This window comes from Lacerta agilis, chromosome 7 (assembly GCF_009819535.1).
Source record: "Lacerta agilis isolate rLacAgi1 chromosome 7, rLacAgi1.pri, whole genome shotgun sequence".
NCBI lineage: Eukaryota > Metazoa > Chordata > Lepidosauria > Squamata > Lacertidae > Lacerta > Lacerta agilis.
Window position 1 is genome coordinate 74,133,046 of NC_046318.1, and position 18,317 is coordinate 74,151,362.

An 18,317-nucleotide genomic window follows, 5' to 3' on the forward strand; every position below is an offset into this window, starting at 1 on the left:
TGAAACTTGCATTATTATTTTTTAAATAGCAATAGTGTAGGAACTTTTACCATTTTGTAACCAAGCAGTGATTTACTGCCTGTGCAACTTTTTCTGACTGCTGTATGAAAAAGCACATGAATCTGACCTTTGAAGAGCTTTGTAAGTAAACCGTTTTATAACTTATTAAATTAAATGTATGGTTTATCTCTGTACCAGGGGAGTGAGATGCTTTGGAGAAAACTATTGAAATGGCAGGTTTTTAAAGGTTTTACAGCCTATATTTCCAGGCTTTTCTTTACTTCATGTTTTGCCATGTATAACCTCTGCTGGGGTTCTCTCACCAAAGAGTCCTTGCCCTGAATTTAAAGAAGGAGTGAGTGTTAAACGATTATGAAAATTGTAGCTCTGGGAGCAGAATAGGGGGTTCCCCTAAAAACTCACAGCACCCTTAAAAAACTTTAGTTCCCAGAATTGTTGAGGAGAAGGCACAACTGTTTAATGTGCTATATCATAAATGTGGGGAATGAATGAATGAATGAATGAATGAATGAATAAATAAATAAAGTGAGTGTGGTCCAAGGAGGAAGCTGACAGGCAGCACCACCTCCTGGACTGATTATACAAAAGAGGGCAGGGAAGTGGTGGCAGAATGAGGGCAGACTGTTAGTGCTCCATTGACCCTAACAGAACAGCCTCCACTAGGAACTGACAAGAAATTTTTATTTTGTTAACAATGCAGAGTTCATCAAGTCTGAGAATGTGTGCATGGAAAAAAAGTTCTTTTGTGCTCCTCTACTTAACCTGTCCACTTAAAACTATGTGTTACTGTGAATAACATAATCTCTGATTTTGCTCTTGCAATGTTGAATAACATATCAATCAAGGAATCGTCAGAAATCTTCCTTTGTCCTTTCATTGCTTCTTAAAGAGGGCTGCTGTTTTCCCTTAATAGCAGTACAGCTTTAATTCCCTGCTCATCTTCAGAGGACTGGAAAGAGCCTGCCAATAAAGCAGGATTTAGCTTCCCCCTAGGCAAAACTTAACCTTTTCCCCCACTGCATTACCAGCTATGCCTGCACATAGGGGTGTCCTTTTGAAAACGGGAAACTCAATTGAGATGACACATGGATTAGGCAGCCAAAGAAACCAAGGCTAGTTGCGTTTTGCTGAACGATTTCTTATCTTCAGGACAAGCCAACCAGTAAAGTTCCCTTTGCTCTTCTCCAGGATTTTTAGAAACTCCTGTCATAAGGTATCTCCCGTAGACGGCATGGTGGGGCAGTTGTACTCACCTGACCTCTCCAGTTGTTGTGGCGCAAATGCACCAGTGGGAGTGCTGGATTGGCTCCGCTGGTGCGTTTGCACTGCAACAACCTCACGGCAGCCTCCCCCACTATCTCCTAGTAAGCAGCAACGATGAGACAGATGAGAAGTAAGGTGAGCATCACTTTCCTGCCCTCCCATCTGCTACCGAGTTTATCCAAATCATATTGCTGATGTTTGCATCTCCCTTTCACCACGCATAGGCCTTGTAGGGTAGGGACCAGACCTCTCTATCTGGCTGTCAGGACTCTTCCTAGGCTATGCCACATTTCCAGGCCAATGTCCCTCACTGGCTCAGATCTGTTTATCCCATGGGTGCTTTGGCATGTCTGAAATGTGTCCCTGAAGTACAATCATGCCTCTTGTCTCGGCGGAAGTTGTGTGTGGAGGTGCAGTGTATGTTTGGAGGGAGCCTGCGTGCTGCTGCTGTAGGCGGTTGCCAATTGCCTAAAATCTTGCCTATGATCTGTGGAGGAAGAGAATGACCTACAGTATCTGGGAAAAACTGGAAAAGTGACTTGAAATTCTCCAGAGAAGCGGACACGGAGCAATGGATTCAAACTACAAGAAAGAAGATTCCACCTAAACATTAGGAAGAACTTCCTGACAGTAAGAGCTGTTTGACAGTGGAATTTGCTGCCAAGGAGTGTGGTGGAGTCCCCTTCTTTGGAGGTCTTTAAGCGGAGGCTTGACAGCCATCTGTCAGGAATGCTTTGATGGTGTTTCCTGCTTGAAACCTGAAAATGATTTAACTGTAAGTAGGCTTGCTAAGATGTATTAAGACTGAATCAGATAAGTGATGGAGATGCAAAGAGGTGGAGGGAACGTTCTTTCATATGTGGTGGATTTGTAAAAGGGTAAAAGAGCATTGGGAAATGATTCATAATGAATTGAAAAAAAATGTTTAAAAGTACTTTCCCCCCCAAAAAACCCAGAGTCCTTTCTGTTGGGGATAATTCAGACAGAAATCCCAGGTGTCAAAAAGGTTATTTATGTATGCCACTACTGCAGCCCATGTTTGTTGGCCAAAAATGGAAAACGAGCGAGGTCCCAACTAAAGAAGAATGGCAACTCAAGTTGACAGAATATGCACAATTCACAGACTTAACACATAGAATAAGAGAACAAGAAGAAACATACGTTTAAAGTAGATGGAAAACGTTTATTGAATATATGGGAAAGAATTGTGTACAGTTGGAAACGCTGGCAGCATTAAGATAAATTCAACAATGTAAACAAGTTTTGATGGATGCAATAATGGAATAAACTATGGTATAGTTTGGATGCAATAATGGAATACAGAATGGTATAGTAAAATATGCAGGGATTTATGATATATAAAATGAACCATGGAAAGAGAGGAAGGGAAGTCATTGATATCTTAAGGATGTAAAATGAGTATTTTAAATTGTAAAACAGAACACACACACACACACACACACACACAACACAACACGGGAGAGAGAGAGAATGACAGTGTGGGCTAATTGTTATTGGTATCCTCATCCTTATGCCCGCCACTTGCGCTCAGCAGCCCCACGAGCCGCCATCGCTCAGCGGCTCGCAAGGTCACCGCGGTAGCAGCGCATGCTCACTCCGTCCTGACGTTGCGTTGTGACGTCACGACGCAATGTCAGGACACCCCGCCCCCAGGGGGTGCCTCTGTTCGCTGCCCAGGTAGCAAGGAGGCTTTCCCATGCCTGATGCCACCTTTACTCTCCTAACTGTCCCCCCAATCCTAGAATCGTAAAGTTGGAAGGGACCCCAAGGGTCCTCTAGTCCAACCCCCCTGCAATGCGGAAATGCTGCAGCCTTTCTTCATCCATCCCCATGAACATTTGCGCTGCCCTTTTCAACTCCACAATATGTGCAGACATTTACCCTCCATCGTATTGTGGATCTGAGTGGCAGCAGGAGTAATCTTTGGTAATCTTTGCTAATTTGTTGTTCAGTCGTTCAGTTGTGTCTGACTCTTTGTGACCCCATGGATCAGAGAATGCCAGGCACCCCTATCTTTCACTGCCTCCTGCAGTTTGGCCAAACTCATGCCAGTCGCTTCAAGAACACTGTCCAACCATCTCGTCCTCGGTCGCCCCCTTCTCCTTGTGCCCTCCATCTTCCCCAACATCAGGGTCTCCATCTCCATCTTCCTCAACATCAGCGCAGAGTTTACACTAAATGTGATCCACCTGGAGAAGGAACTGGCAAGCCACTCCAGTATCCCTGCCAAGAAAACTCCACGGACAAGACAACAGGCATCTTTGCTATACTGAGCCCAAAATGTAGCACCCCCAAATGGACCTTCTCAATCATGGATCTGCTCAATTTTGCACCCCCTCAGTTTGGTCCCCTGTACGGGGAAACTGGTCGCATCAGCCTAAATCTGGTGCTGGTGGCAGAGGTGGAATTGTGCGGGTGGGGCCAGAAAGTATGTCCCTCCCCTCCCCTGATTCTAATTATGTGAGGCTTAGAACATCTGCACAGGGCTAGCCAACAGATGTCCTCTAGATATTTTTGACTTCAACTCCCATCAGCCCCAGCCAGCATGATCAATGGCCAGGGATGAGAGGTGCCAGGTACGCTGACTCGGGAAGGTGATTAGGGGTGCTGATATCACGATGTCACAATGTTGGTCTCCTCTGCCTCCTGCCTCCACCACAGGCTGGGGGCTGCTTCCTTTACATGGCAGGTGATGGAGGAGGGGGAAGGAGCAGCCACCATGTTGCTGGTTCACATGATGATCATTGAGGGGACCCAGCCCACTAACAAATATTGGGGTGGCCCAAAGGGGTTCAGCCCTTAGGAGCCGGTGCCCCTGATAGGCATAGTCCACAACATGTGGAAGTAATCACGCATATGCATATTTACTACACCCAGGTCCATTTTAGGACGTGTTGGAGGTAGGAGATAAGTTTGGTGGAGCCTTTTCATGTTGTCTCTTTGTCTCTCCTGACTGGGGAATCAATTTCCGTATTTTTCCGCCTATAAGACGCCCCCATGTATAAGACACCCCCTATTTTTGGGGACTCAGATTTAAGAAAAAAAAAGGGGGGAGATATATCCGTGTATAAGACCCCCCAATTTTTGACATTATTTTTTATGAAAAAAACCTAGTCTTATACACAGAAAAATACAGCATGTTAAAAAATGGCTATGGAAAAGTTCTGAATAATTAATCGGCAAGATGAAATGCAGCGAAGGGAGGAGGCAAATACCTGATCCCTATAAAAGCCTTGGGATTATCTGGAATTAAAAGTTTTCCACTTGGCAATTGTTCCCAGAGGCTGATTATTATTTTTTAAGGGTTAAAATGAGGAAATGAGCTATTGGCACCACCCACACCTAATTATTCCACAAAGGATCCAGCATCTCTGTCAGTGGGACAAACTAGCAAGTTCAATTATTTGCATCAGGATAGTGAGCAAAAGCCAGCAGCAATCTTCCAGCATCCATTTGATTGCATACCCTCACCGTGATGGGATCTCCTCCTGCCGCCACGTTGCTGGAACAGCATCAGACAGATGGGTGAAGAGTAAAGGCTTAAAGTTTGCTGAGAGTTAAAAGCTCAAACGACAATGGTGCGCATTCAGTTAAGGTGCCTCGCTCATCAGCATGCATACTGATCATCAGGCACCTGGAGGGAATTTCCACAAATCTGTTGTTCAGATCTTTAATCGTCACATTGACATTCAAACAAGTTAGTGCAAAATGGAGCTTCATAAAATACAGATCAGGCTAGTTCTTGCACCTTAGGACCTTTTGAGGGTTGACTGGGTTGAGTCAGGGGCCATTCAGCATCATGGGCTAGGACTCACTGTTTCATTCAGCTCTATCTATCATCTATCTCTATCTATCTATCTATCTATCTATCTATCTATCTATCTATCTATCTATCTATCTATCTCTACCTACCTACCTACCTACCTACCTACCTACCTAGGTAAAGGTACCCCTGACCATTAGGTCCAGTTGCAGACAACTCTGGGGTTGCGGCGCTCATCTCGCTCTATAGGCCGAGGGAGCTGGCGTTTGTCCTCAGACAGCTTCCGGGTCATGCGCCAGCATGACTATGCCGCTTTCTGGCGAACCAGAGCAGTCCACAGAAACGCCATTTACCTTCCTGCCAGTGCGGTACCTATTTATCTACTTGCACTTTGACGTGCTTTCAAACTGCTAGGTGGGCAGGAGCAGGGACCGAGCAACGGGAGCTCACCCTGTCACGGGGATTCGAACCGCTGACCTTCTGATCGGCAAGCCCTAGGCTCTGTGGGCGTCCCAGCATCTATCTATCTATCTATCTATCTATCTATCTATCTATCTATCTATGTAAAGGTACCCCTGACCTTTAGGTCCAGTCGCAGACGACTCTGGGGTTGTGGCGCTCATCTCGCTCTATAGGCCGAGGGAGCTGGCGTTTGTCCTCAGACAGCTTCTGGGTCATGTGCCAGCATGACTAAGCTGCTTCTGGCAAACCAGAGCAGTCCATGGAAACAGCGTTCACCTTCCTGCTGGAGCGTTGTCTATTTATCTACTTGCACTTTGACGTGCTTTCGAACTGCTAGGTTGGCAGGAGCAGGGACCGAGAAATGGGAGCTCACCCCGTCACGGGGATTCGAACCGCTGACCTTCCGATCGGCAATCCCTAGGCTCTGTGGGTGTCCCAGCATCTATCTATCTATCTATCTATCTAATCTTTTATTAACCACTTTCCTCAGAGTCTTAAAGATATAAGCTGTCAGGGACTGTGCTGAGGAGGGCTGCACAGTTGAAGAATGGTGGGAGCCTCCCCCTCCCCCTGCTCCTGATCAGGATCCTGCATCTTCCCAGGAGCAGTGGGACACTATAAATTTGGAACAGTGGTTCGCAGCGGGACATAGTTCAGAAGACAAAAGTTTGGAAGAACTGGGTGGTGAACAGCTAGGAGAAGAAGAACCAGGTGTGTGAAAGAGTTAACAGACTCCAGTTCACTGGAAAGTGCCCAGCTGACCAGTCCAAGATCACAGAGATTAGATAAGGTAGCTGCACAGAAGGCACAGTGGTTGCGAGATCAGGTTGCAAGAGGAGGAAGTGACAAGAGTGACTCGGGGGGAAGTGGGTGTAAACCTTAATTGGGAGCACCTTCACTCTGACTCTGTTCTTTCGCCGTGATCATTAAAATCTCTTTAAATGGTAAGAGACTATTTTTGCTTTGTTCTGTTTATCCACGGCCAAACGGAGGGAGGAAGTTGCTTCCCCGAAGCCTGACATAAGCAGAGATACTAATATAAGATACACAAATCATTAGAGAGGCAAGGAAAGTAAAAATGGAGTGATATCCAAGTAAGTCATACGCAGAACAGACCCACTGAAATCAATGGACTCAAGTTTAGTGGTGGCTGCCATTTTTTGCTTATCCCAACAGCCTCCTGGATCAATGCTGGGTCCAAGGTACTTTGGAAGGTACAAAATGGTGGGTAAGTTGTGAAGATAGTTGACAGGGTCATATGGGAAAGGCTGCCGTACGAGGAGCATCTGAAGGGATGAAGCTGAGCCATGCACTCGAAAGGTCCTAGGTTCAACCCCTAGCCTGAAATCCAAAGGAACTGCTACCAGCCAGTGCAGACAATGCTGAGGAAGATGGACCAATGGTCTCACTCAGTATAAGGCAGCTTCCCAGGAGCAGCATAATCATCTCCCACAATGAACAAAGAAGGAATCCATGCCATTGCTGATGGATATCCCCACCCCCAGGAAGTTGTTGGAGAACTTAGAATCATAGACTGTTAGAGCTGGAAGGGACCCCAAGGGTCATCAATCCAGCCCCCTGCAATGCAGGAATCTCAGCTAAAGCATCCATGACAGATGACCACCCAACCTCTGCTTAAAAACCCCCAAGGAAGGAGAGTCCACCACCTCTCGAGGGAGGCCATTCCACCGTCAAATAGCTCTTACTGTCAGATAGTTCCTCCCCCCTGATTTTTAGTTGGAATCTCCTTTCTTGGAATCTCCTTTTCTTGGAACTTCTCCCCTGCGGAGAAGTGAAATGCTGCTGCAAATAGGGCGGGGAATTCTGGGAGGCCAATTCCTTGTACTCACCAGGAACTTTACACGGCGGCAGAGAGCGCGGGATTTACGACATGCACCAGGTGCAGTCAAATTTTGGGGAACGCAGCTGCTACTTTGCAATCAGCCTTGGCATACTTTGCTCAGAGGCAAAAGTGACTAACTTCCTTCCACGATGCTATGATTACAAATTTTCCTCAATTAGGGATATGTGTGATGAAGCTCATCTAGGACCTGTGGCCACCTGTGGCCAACCTTTGCTACACAAATCTCTTTGCAGTTGGTTTGGCTAGCTCTCTCTGACACATATTCTAGAAGATGCTGCAGTCTAACCAGTAGTGGATGCCGTGGTGGGGCAAAGACGCTGACCTGACCTGCAAACAGGCGAGTCGGTGCTGCTGAGCGGGAGGGATAGAGTGAGGTGGGCATTGAGGTGGACGCAGTGCAATTGCAGAGAAAGCTGACCGCTGGAGGTGGCAGTAAGAAAACTTGTTGGGTAGGAGGTGGAAAAAAGTAACTGGAAGCCTGAACAGTAGCCGCCACACTGCAACTATTTTGTTGCAGTACCTCTTGCCATAATATTAATGCTGAGTCCTGGGGGGAATTTGCAGGAGTCAATTTTTCTCTTCCGATGCTGATTTCCTTTCCCTTCCAGGTTCAGACCCTGCATATTGCAGATTAGTGATGAGCCATCTCTAAATTTGTCCCTCAAAAATTCTTACTAAATTGCCCCTTTGCCTCTTCCCCTTTCCTACAAGAGGGAGGGGTGAGGAGGGAGAGAAAGCAGGTTTTAATTGCTGGTTTCTTCTTTCTATTTAATTGCATGATGTGATATATATATATATATATATAGGCTTCAACTAGGGCCAGGGCCTTCTCAGTACTGGCCCCAACTTGGTGGAACGGTCTATCACAAGAGACCAGGGCCTTGCGGGATTTGGCATCTTTCCTCAGGGCCTGCAAGACGGAGCTGTTCCACCTGGCCTTTGGGTTGGTTTCAGTTTAACCCTGATGTTTCATTCTTTTGGTGTGATTGGTGGGCTACTTAAAAATGAGGCTGCAGTATAAATTAAATTTCAAATTGTATTTTAATCTGTATTTTAATGAATTGTTTTATGTTTTTGTTGTGATTTTATTGGTGTTAGCCACCCTGAGGCCCGGTTTGGCGGGGAAGGGCGGGGTATAAATAAAAATTTATTATTGTTGTTATTATTATTATTATTATTATTATTATTATTATGTGTGTGTAGCACAACATAGAGACCTAATAAAGTTAGACATTCAAGAATAAAATATCTTGATATCCAAAACAAATCCATATGCTAATATCTGCAAATACCAATAACATATAGAACGAATACAGAAAGCTGGAAACCGATTCACTTCCCTGTAAGCCAATTATAAACTTTAACGTGCAATAGTTCAATTATATTTTTTTCTTTTCTGCTCTCTTAATAGCACTATTTATAGTCTTATTTCATCTTTTTTTTTAAAAAAAGGAAAGGAAAAACAACAAGAGGAAACCAGTAATTAAAGCCCCTACTCCCACGGGATGAGAAGCAAGCTTTGGGAAATTTAGAGAGGCTGTGCCAGAGCTAAATCAGAGTCCTCAGCCCAGATCAACAGGAAGCAACTTAATGGACTGAACTTTCAAAGAGGAAGTGTTCAGTTTAAAGCCACAGCAGATCTGGAAAGTCTTACTAGCGCTGTACCTGTCCCCACTGGATAGGCTGATGCTGAAACTGGATTTCTTTACCGCTCCCCCAAAAGGCACAAGTGAGGATGGGAAAAAGCTTCATTAACTACGCACCCTGAAATTTTGTATCCCTTACAAACCAGTGCCAAAGTTTTGTCATTTTATATGGTTTTGTAGAGCCCCACCCCGAACAGAGTGATTGATACATTCAATCAGGGTTCATAGTTAACACCCAGAAATGCAACACGGTCTGATTCACTCTAAACCGGTGCCAAAATTTTCTAGGTTAATGAAGCTGACTGGGGGGGGGGGGAGGAACCCCCATGGGTTGCTTAGAACTAGCGATGGGGGAGAATTTTGATTCAGTTTGCATTTAAAGGTGAATGTACTTAATCCACATTTTCCAAAGCAATTTGCAAACTGAGACAAGGCCACCCTTCGAAATGTGCACTTCTTTGAATTTTGCGGTGCCAAATAAGACTGCATATATATTGAGTGAAAATAACGTATGAAAAGGCATTATTCTAGGGGGAAATGCCTTGCAAAAAAATATGTCTTCTTAGGCAAAATTGCATACAAAACCGCGCAGGAGGAATTTGCAATAACATGCTGCTGAATTTTCTCGAGGACTTAAGTAAAAGAGTTCAGAAACTGATGCGGAAATGTGGAGAACCGAGTTTAGGACTGGGAAAACGAGCAAGTGAAATGGACAGATTGAGCCATCCCCATTTAGAACAGGAACAAGTAAGTCCATGGGCCTCTTGATTTTTCTGGATTGAAACCCTGATCATCGGCTATATTTGCTGGGTTTTATGGGACCTGGAGTCCAACAATGTCCGGAGAGCCGCAGATTATCCATCCCTGACTTGGAAAATGCCGGAATACAAAATTCAAGGAGAATTTGGGGATTCGTTTAGGAGCTGCCCAGAGTGGCTGGGATAGCCCAGTCAGATGGGCGGGGTACAAATAAATTATTATTATTATTATTATTATTATTATTATTATTATTATTATTATTATTATTTTTCTGTTTCTGTTGTCCTCAACCCCATTATTCTGAGGGCAGCACCAATGAAATAAATGGGAGCTGGAGGCAAAGCAAAGTCCTACTTTTAGATGAGAGAGAGACCTTTATTATGGGAGTCCATTCCTAAAAACACAGGGAAGCATATGGAGCCTTTGAAGCGTATGGGGGATCATCTTCCACCCCAACAGCAGTTAAGGCTGCAGCCCTCTCGAGAGGAAGAAGAGCTCAGCTGCTTCTTCTTGACATCATCCACCCCGGACACCGCTGGGCTCAGCGCGGCGCCAAACAGAAGGAGCTGGATTGGTTTTTTGGGCATCTTCAGGGGTGCGATGCTGGATATTCTCACCTGGGAAGCCGTCGTGGGGATTTCCTCAGGGCACCGGGTCCAGCTTGTGTCCTCCGGAACCCAGCTGTAAATTGTATTATAGGAGCGATTTTCGTCCTTGCCCGCCAACAGGTAGATCTTACCTTGCCATTCTACCGCGCAAGAAAAAGCCAAGGCTATGGGTAGCTCTGGGACAGTGACTTCCCAGCTCACCCTGCCATTCTCAAGGAGGAAAAAGCTCCCTTTGGTGCAGTTGGGGAGCTCCTCAGTGGCCATGGCGCTCTGGACCAGGAAATTGCCCCTTTCCTCGGTGTACCCACCGAAAACATATATCCCGTTACTGACCGAGACAGCCGCTGCACCATAGCAGGCAAAGTCCATGGGCACCTCATTCCACCAGTCGGCATTTGTGTCATAGATCAGGAGTCCCTTGTAGCTCCTGGAGGCTTTCCCCCCTACAAGGTATAGCTTATTCCTGAGCACAGTTGAAGCTGGGTACATCACGGCAAGGGGCAGGCTAGAGATAGGGGCCCAGGCATTCTGCTCGACACTGAAGGCCTCCGCGGAAGAGAGAGGGCCAGTATCGCTGCAGCCTCCGACAGCATAGAGCTTTTTGTCGCAGGCCAGAAAGGGGTGGAGGGCCCGGGCTGTGAACATGGATGGGAGTTGTGTCCATTGGCTGGTCAAGGAATCGTATTGATGCAGAGTGTCAACAAAAGAGCAGTCGGCCTTCTGACCTCCGGACAAGTAAAGCTTGCAGCCCATGGAGGCGCATCCAGAGTAGCTCAGGTACTTCAGCGGTGGCAATGTCTCCCACTTCTCTGCGTTGGGGTCGAAACAGTACAGGTAAGATTCTGGGTCATCTCCATCCTGGGTCCTGCTCTCGTCGACCTTCAGGCAAGCAAGGCAGTCGTTGTACATGCCCTTCCGGAGCCCGCCACTCGCTTGGAGCCTCCCTGCCCCATCCAGCTCCTTCCACTTCAGACGCACGTGCCTGTAGTACTCTGCGGTGTCCGCCTGGACGTCGACGAGCTCTTCGTGGGTGAGCAGCGAAAAGCGGACATGTCCGAGGAGCTCCTTGTACATAGGGAGGCGCACGGAGGCCGCAGACTCCACCCAGTTGCGTACAGCCTGGTAGACGATCAGCTCAGAGGGCACTTCCAGGTTGTCCGAGGAGATGAGGCTGATTAAAGCTTTGGGTTCCAGGTTCAGGAAGGCTTCCTGCTTAGCCAGGGGCACAAAGTGTTGCTTGATGTAGCACGAGGCCGCGTCGAGCAAAGGTTGGTGGTTGTGCTGATGAGCCAGGCTGTAAAGGCTGAGGCAGTTGTTCATGGATATGTTCATCTCAAGAAACCTGGCAGGGAAACGAAAGAGGTGCCATCAGTTTTAGAGACCAATGCCTTCTCCCACTGAAATGTTTGGATGAAATATTGCTCTGGGAATTACGTATCTCCCCATGTTGATATGTCCACCCCCCAACAGAAACATTGACCAGTTAACAGAGGGGTAGAGCCAACATGGTGCTTCCCCTCCCTGATGCTGTAGATTACAGTTTCCATTATGTTTCCTATCTTGGCTGGGGCTAAAACATCTGGACAGACCATGTTGGCAACCCCCAGGCTACCAGTATCAATAAAAATTAATTCTAACAACATCATAATGATATGCACAGAGTAGCAGTGTCAGCAAGAAGGATGATTCCAAAGAACCTTCATGCCTAAATGAGGCCAATAAAGGGGACAGGCGAAAGCCATTTGGGAAAGAGTTCCTTAAGTGTGGGGTGCCGCCACCAAAAAGGCCCTGTCATCTATATTGTTGGTTCCCAAACTTGTTTTCTCATGGACCACTTGTCTTGGCAGGCCACTTAATATTTCCCCCCCCCCCCTGGTTGTTGTAGCAATTGTAATGCACTGTGCTGGACACACTGTGTGGTTTTTAACTGTCTTTTTACAGTGGGTCATTGATCACCTGCGGACCACAGCTTGGGAACCCCTGATCTATTCAGTATTTATGTATAGGTTTTTAAAGGGAATGATAAGAATATTCTCTGACTAATGTTTGGGTCGTTTGGATTCTCTAAGACTTCTCAGTGGTTTTTCATATGACTAACCCACCACTGCGTGAAGAGCTTCTCTTGCACTTGATGCAGAAGCTGCAGTTAGTGCGCAGATGTTCAGAGTGCAAAGTTGCGCTCCGTCCTACAGGCACCTGGTTGGCCAATGTGCAAACAGGATGCTGCACTAGATGGGCTTTTGGCCTGATCCACCAGGTGTCCTCTTACACCCATATGTTCTTAGGTGTTCAGTTTGCTACGCTTGGGAATGTGACAGTCTTGCAATGTGTGCAAAAGTTTTAAAATGGAACAGGGCAACTTCCTTGCTATCAGGGACTGGTCTGGATCGGAAGATTGGGAAATGCAATCGCAAAGGAGATCAGCTCCTGACAGAAGAGGGGGAATATTACCCCACCCCACCCCCACTTCCAGCGTTTCCAGAAGCAGAGAGACAGGCAGACACAGAAGCTGCACAGTTGAGAGAGGAGCTACCCAGCTATGAGATAGTAGCTAAGCAACCAGAAGGGAGGGAGCAGCTGGGCGATACATCAATCGGGAGTGGGGGGGAAACCCCTCCTTCCCCCCAAACTCAGAGGTCCGAGCGTGTCAGAGAACAAAGGAGACAAGGGGGGGGGGGAGACTTCCTGCTGTGGCGCTTCTTGCTGTGGATGTGGGGAGGAGTCAGAGTAGGCAGCTGATATCCTTGCAGAGCTTTGCCTGTTTGTGCTTGTAACATAATGCTGTAATAAAAGGACTATAGATCTACCAAATGCTTGTTAATTCTTATTGGTGTGTTACCAGAAGGGAGAGGGGAACTCCCGTACTTGACACTTGCATTACCTTCCAGCTGTCTCTTTCAGTGGAAGGATCTGGAGCTTGCTAGCTGCAGTAAAGAGGTCCTGGGCAGTTTCTGCTGTGAGAGTCACCTCTTCCGTGTAGAGATAGTCCAGCAGGCAATGGAGTGTGGAAGCAGTGATGTCCTCAAGCTGGATCTCCCCATTGTGTGACTCAGAATGGACGAACATATCTCTGAAATAAGGACTGACTGATGCCAACAGCATCCTGCATTTGGAAAGAAGAAACGTGCACGGTCTTTATTAGCTATATTTACTGGACAGGGGACACCCCTCCCCCCAGTATTACTGCCTTCTGGGCATTGTGCAGAAAAAGAGTAAAGCCAGGTAAAATAACAAAAACTAGAAGAAGCTCCAAAATGCAGTTTTAAAACACCAGAGGGTAAGCTGCAGAAGTGGAGAATTTAGAATTTAATAGAAACACTTGAAAAGCCTGGGAGAATGAAAAGCATTGCTGTTTTGGTCTGGCACCAAAAATACATTAAATTAGTTGCCAGGTGGGCCTGTCAGGGGAGGGCATGCTATACATGTGGAGCCACTACTGAGGAGACCATGAATCATGAAACGGAACAAAAAGATTATCTGACTAATGTTCTTCTTTTTTGGCCATGGAAAAGGGAGAGTTGTTCGGATTTTCTAAGACCTCTCAGTGCTCTTTCATTTGACTGGCCATCCAGTCTTCCTGGACCTTTCTCAGGTTTAGGACAGAGTGGCACTATATTGTGGGGGTTGCCACTCCTACCCCTCTGGGTGCTTTCGGAAGGTAATGTGGAGTCATCTCTGCTCTAACTAGTGACTATTCTCCTGTGGGATATCACAAGGTTCCTTACACTGGAGAAAAATCTGCATTCAGATGCAAGGAGTCCATCGATTTGAACTGTGGGGGCAATCCATATGTCGACAAGACTCTATTTCTCTCTTTTTCATCCAATTCAGCTGTCCTTGTGTCTTCCTGGATTGCCTAGATGCTATTCTGGACAGAGTGAGACCTAATAGGTTGAAACTCAAGGCAGATGTGACAGAGGTGATGATAACCACCTCTGAGAGCCAGTGTGGTGTAGTGGTTAAGAGTGGGGGACTCGTAATCTGGTGAACCGGGTTTGCGTCTCCGCTCCTCCACATGCAGCTGCTGGGTGACCTTGGGCTAGTCACACTTCTCTGAAGTCTCTCAGCCCCACTCACCTCACAGAGTGTTTGTTGTGGGGGAGGAAGGGAAAGGAGAATGTTAGCCGCATTGAGACTCCTTTGAGTAGTGATAAAGTGGGATATCAAATCCAAACTCTTCTCTTCTAACTGGCAAGCCTTGGGGCTGGGAAGCTTTTTCCAACCTGCTGCCCTCCAGAAGGTTGGGACAGCAACTCCCATCATCCCTGACTATTGTCCATGCTGGAAGCCACCAAAAGGGAAAGAGTTAGGTAGGGGATTTATATTTCGGGACACAAGCACAGAGTAAGTGTATAGCTCAAGTCCTAGAACTCACACAGGACCATATGGGATTCAAAAGCCATTTAGACCAACCTGCTGAAATGTCCCTCCTACATAAAACAACACTGTCCCTGTCATGGTGGGAAATAGGCCAGGATCAAAAGAAGTTTTGTTTTGTCTGCAAGGGGTTACCACTGCCTGCAATGGTACAGACTCACCTGTGGCAAGGAAAGCTCTTTCCTTCCACGCCCAAGGTGACATCGCATAGCTGCTGGGTCTGGTATAGCTGTTTCAAGCCTTAAAAAGAAGAAAGGAAATGAAGCTGTTGCTACCCTCTCTTTCTACGCACAACAGCGAGATTTTGGGGGAATGGAGTTACAGAACCAGAAGTAACCCTGAAGCTCATCTGGTCTAACCCTGAAGCTCAGAACACAGCAACAGCTTCCCTGACAAGCAGCCATATAGCTCGGCTTAGATACTGTTTGTGGAGAGCCCACCACCTCCCAAATCAGTCTGTTTTACTTCTGAGCATCAGGCTGTTTCTCATAAACTGGAGATTGGGAATCTTTGCTTCCCTGCAATTTCCACCCATTGGTTCTAAGTTCTCTGGAGCAACAGAGAATAAGTCTGCTCCAACGTTTGTAATGAATTAATGCTTAAGCCAAGAAAGAACTTAGCATATGAAGTTGAAAGTGTGCAAATGTACCAAATCTTTGTGAAAGAATATTGTGAAGAAGAAGACTAGATGTTCTAGTTTAGATGAGATGTAACATGTAAATTTGTATGTATGAATATACAGTAAATCCTGGGAAAGAGTTTACTGAAGAAGCCCTAAATTGTCCATGGGCGAAACAGGGGACAAACGCCGGCACCCTGTCTAATTGTTGTGCGTCACATCGTCAATATTCCATCTGATTGGACTTGCTTTCATCTATTAACATCTGTGCGTATCATCTGACTGGACCTATTTTCATCAATATCTACAGGAGCCTGGCTAAAGGCATTTAAAGACTGAAATTGTCCTGTTGTACTAACTTGAATGAGCTTTCTGTTTGTGGCTTCTTTGTTTGACTTTTTGCATTGCTTTCTTGTTGATTGGACTACCAATATAGAATTCTATACGTTGAATGGTTTAGTAGATTTGTGTGCGCCGTTTTTGTGCTGCTGACTGTATACTGATTTACCAACGTTTGCAAAGACATTTCAGATATCTGATGGCAACTGTCATGTCCACCTCCTAACCTTCTCTTCTCCGTGCTTACCACACCCAACTCTTCCTCCCCCCTCTTTTTTTTGGGTGAAATCATTTTTATTTGATTTTACAAATATAAATTTACAAATTTACAAATATAAATTTATCACAAAACCAAATGCATATCCATATAGAGAGATTTATCTGGATCTCAAGACTCCCCCCCCCATCCGATCCATGGGTCCTATTGTCAACGTTTTCAACTGCATATTATTTCACAATCTACATTTTAAATCTATCCATATTATCCATAGTACTTGTTACATTACAAGTGAGATTAAAACCCTGCTAATGTTTTCATCTGCTTACAGTGGTCTCCTAAATAAATTATAATTTGTTTTCCCATTCTTTCTTGAAGTTTTTGTCTTCTTGGTCCCTGAGCTTTGCCATTTTGGTGTAGTCTAACAGCTTGATTTGCCATCCCTCTCTTCTTTCCAAACCCAACTCTTCCAGGTGTTCCCTGCAGGACTTTGTTCCCACCACCCAAGAGCGATCCATCCCATTTCCCAGACTTACCCTGACATAAATAGGCTTCATGAGACGGAAGAGGTTTTTCTATTGCATCCTCTTCGTCGCTATCCCTCAGGGAATCCATTATCTCAGCCTCTAAAAAAGGCTCAGGGATCACTCGGCAGCTTCATCACATTCACCCTATCTGGAAATAGAATAAGACTATAGAGCTCAAAGGAGCCTTTCCCACTAACTCAGCCTTGTGTGGTGTAGTGTCAGACTAGGACCTTGGGAGACCAGGGTTCAAATTCTCACTCAGCCATGAAGTTCACTGGATGAGCTTGGGCCAGTCACTACCTTTCAGCTTAACGTACCTCAACAGGGTTGTTGTGGGGAATTCAGTGAGGATGGGGAGAACCACGCACACCACCTTAAGTTCCTTGGAGTAAAGGTGGCCTATAAATGCAGTAAAAAAATAAAATAAATAATTCCCTAACTTGGCACACTCTAGATGTTTTTTATTACAATCCAGCTTTAGCCTTGGCCAGCATGACAAATGGTCAGGGACGATGGGGTTGTCCAAAACATCTAGAGCAGGGGTCAGCAAACTTTTTCAGCAGGGGGCCAGTCCACTGTCCCTCAGACCTTGTGGAGGGCCAGACTATATTTTTTTTGGGGGGGGGGGGAACGAACAAATTCCTATGCCCCACAAATAACCCAGAGATGCATTTTAAATAAAAGAACACATTTTACTCATGTAAACACATGCTGATTCCCGGACTGTCCGCGGGCCGGATTTAGAAGGCGATTGGGCCGCATCCGGCCCCCGGGCCTTAGTTTGGGGACCCCTGATCTAGAGGGAACCCGATTAGGGAAGGCTGTCCTAATCCAAATTCCTGAAATCCCAGGCTATAAAATCTTTCTCATCTCCACATCCTGCCTCTTAGAGTGTGGTGCTGATAATGCCAAGGTTGCAGGTTTGATCCCCATATGGGACAGCTGCTTTTTCCTGCATTGTAGGGTGCTGGACTAGAGATGCTCCTCAAGTTCCTTTCCAGCTCTACAATTTTTGTAAGAGTTTTTGTTTGTTTGTTTGTTTTGCAACTTATGCATCAAATGGGGTAACCAATTCGGCTGCCCAAAAATCATATTGCTACTAAATATAGAATTTGTTTTGTCAGCTACAACTTGTGATCAACCTATTTCCAAAGGGAAATGGAGAATTATGGCCATCGTCTAGGGTTCGGCTTCTTGTTCCTGTCCAAGAGTTTCCAGGAGCTTCTGATATGGAATTTCTCACAGACGTTTGGTTTACTTTTAAGTTCTTTTTTTTTTACATTCGATTTTTTTTTAAAGGACACTTTTTAATTTAATTGCTACCATGCAAACATAGTACTTGCAGATTTGAACATATGTGTTTCAGACCGCAGCATTGCAAAGGTATTGTGTTCTCATGCATCTCCTAAAGAGGGGATACATGATATTGTTGTGATATTATTACAAGCCGAGCTGCAAAAGCCTCAGCAGCGAGGCTCACATGACTGTGTCTGTTTTATTCTGTGGGAAAGCCACTAGTTCTACCAGCTTTCCCACACACGTGATGTTTTGTACTGTACTATTGTATTTTACTTTCAGTTCTGGCTTGAGAGATGCTGGACGCTTTAATGCTCAGCTCTGACTATCTGAGCTGGCTAGCAGAAACATATTCTGCAATTTACCTACAATAAGTAGTTTTAGCCTTAATGGCTTGTGTGTGTTGTTCTTCACGCTGGAGAGCAATTGCATATTATCTGCGTGTTCCTGGACTCGAGTAGCCAGGAGGGCACGCAGGCTTCGTCCCTACCTGGGGGTCAGTCTCACAACTTGCCCCCGCGGGATGCATCATAAC

General features: G+C 45.8%; 1 protein-coding gene across 1 annotated transcript; it reads right to left on the bottom strand.

The window, feature by feature from the left end:
* Positions 1-10,149: 10,149 nt before the first annotated feature.
* Positions 10,150-16,631, bottom strand: LOC117050290 (kelch-like protein 12). Its single transcript, XM_033155848.1, has 4 exons — positions 16,496-16,631; positions 14,946-15,024; positions 13,289-13,510; positions 10,150-11,749 (listed from the first exon to the last, which is right to left on the bottom strand). The coding sequence occupies exons 1-4, from the start codon at positions 16,572-16,574 to the stop codon at positions 10,240-10,242; spliced, it is 1,890 nt and encodes a 629-aa protein (XP_033011739.1). The 5' UTR covers positions 16,575-16,631; the 3' UTR covers positions 10,150-10,239.
* Between the last annotated feature and the right edge of the window lie 1,686 nt (positions 16,632-18,317).

Coding starts and splice junctions, on each gene's coding strand:
- LOC117050290 (XM_033155848.1), bottom strand. CDS start 16,574: ATGGATTCCCTGAGGGATAGCGACGAAGAGGATGCAATAGAAAAACCT. Junction 15,025..16,495: donor TGAAGCCTATTTATGTCAGG/GTAAGTCTGGGA, acceptor CTTCTTTTTAAG/GCTTGAAACAGCTATACCAG. Junction 11,750..13,288: donor CTGAAAGAGACAGCTGGAAG/GTAATGCAAGTG, acceptor TTTCCCTGCCAG/GTTTCTTGAGATGAACATAT.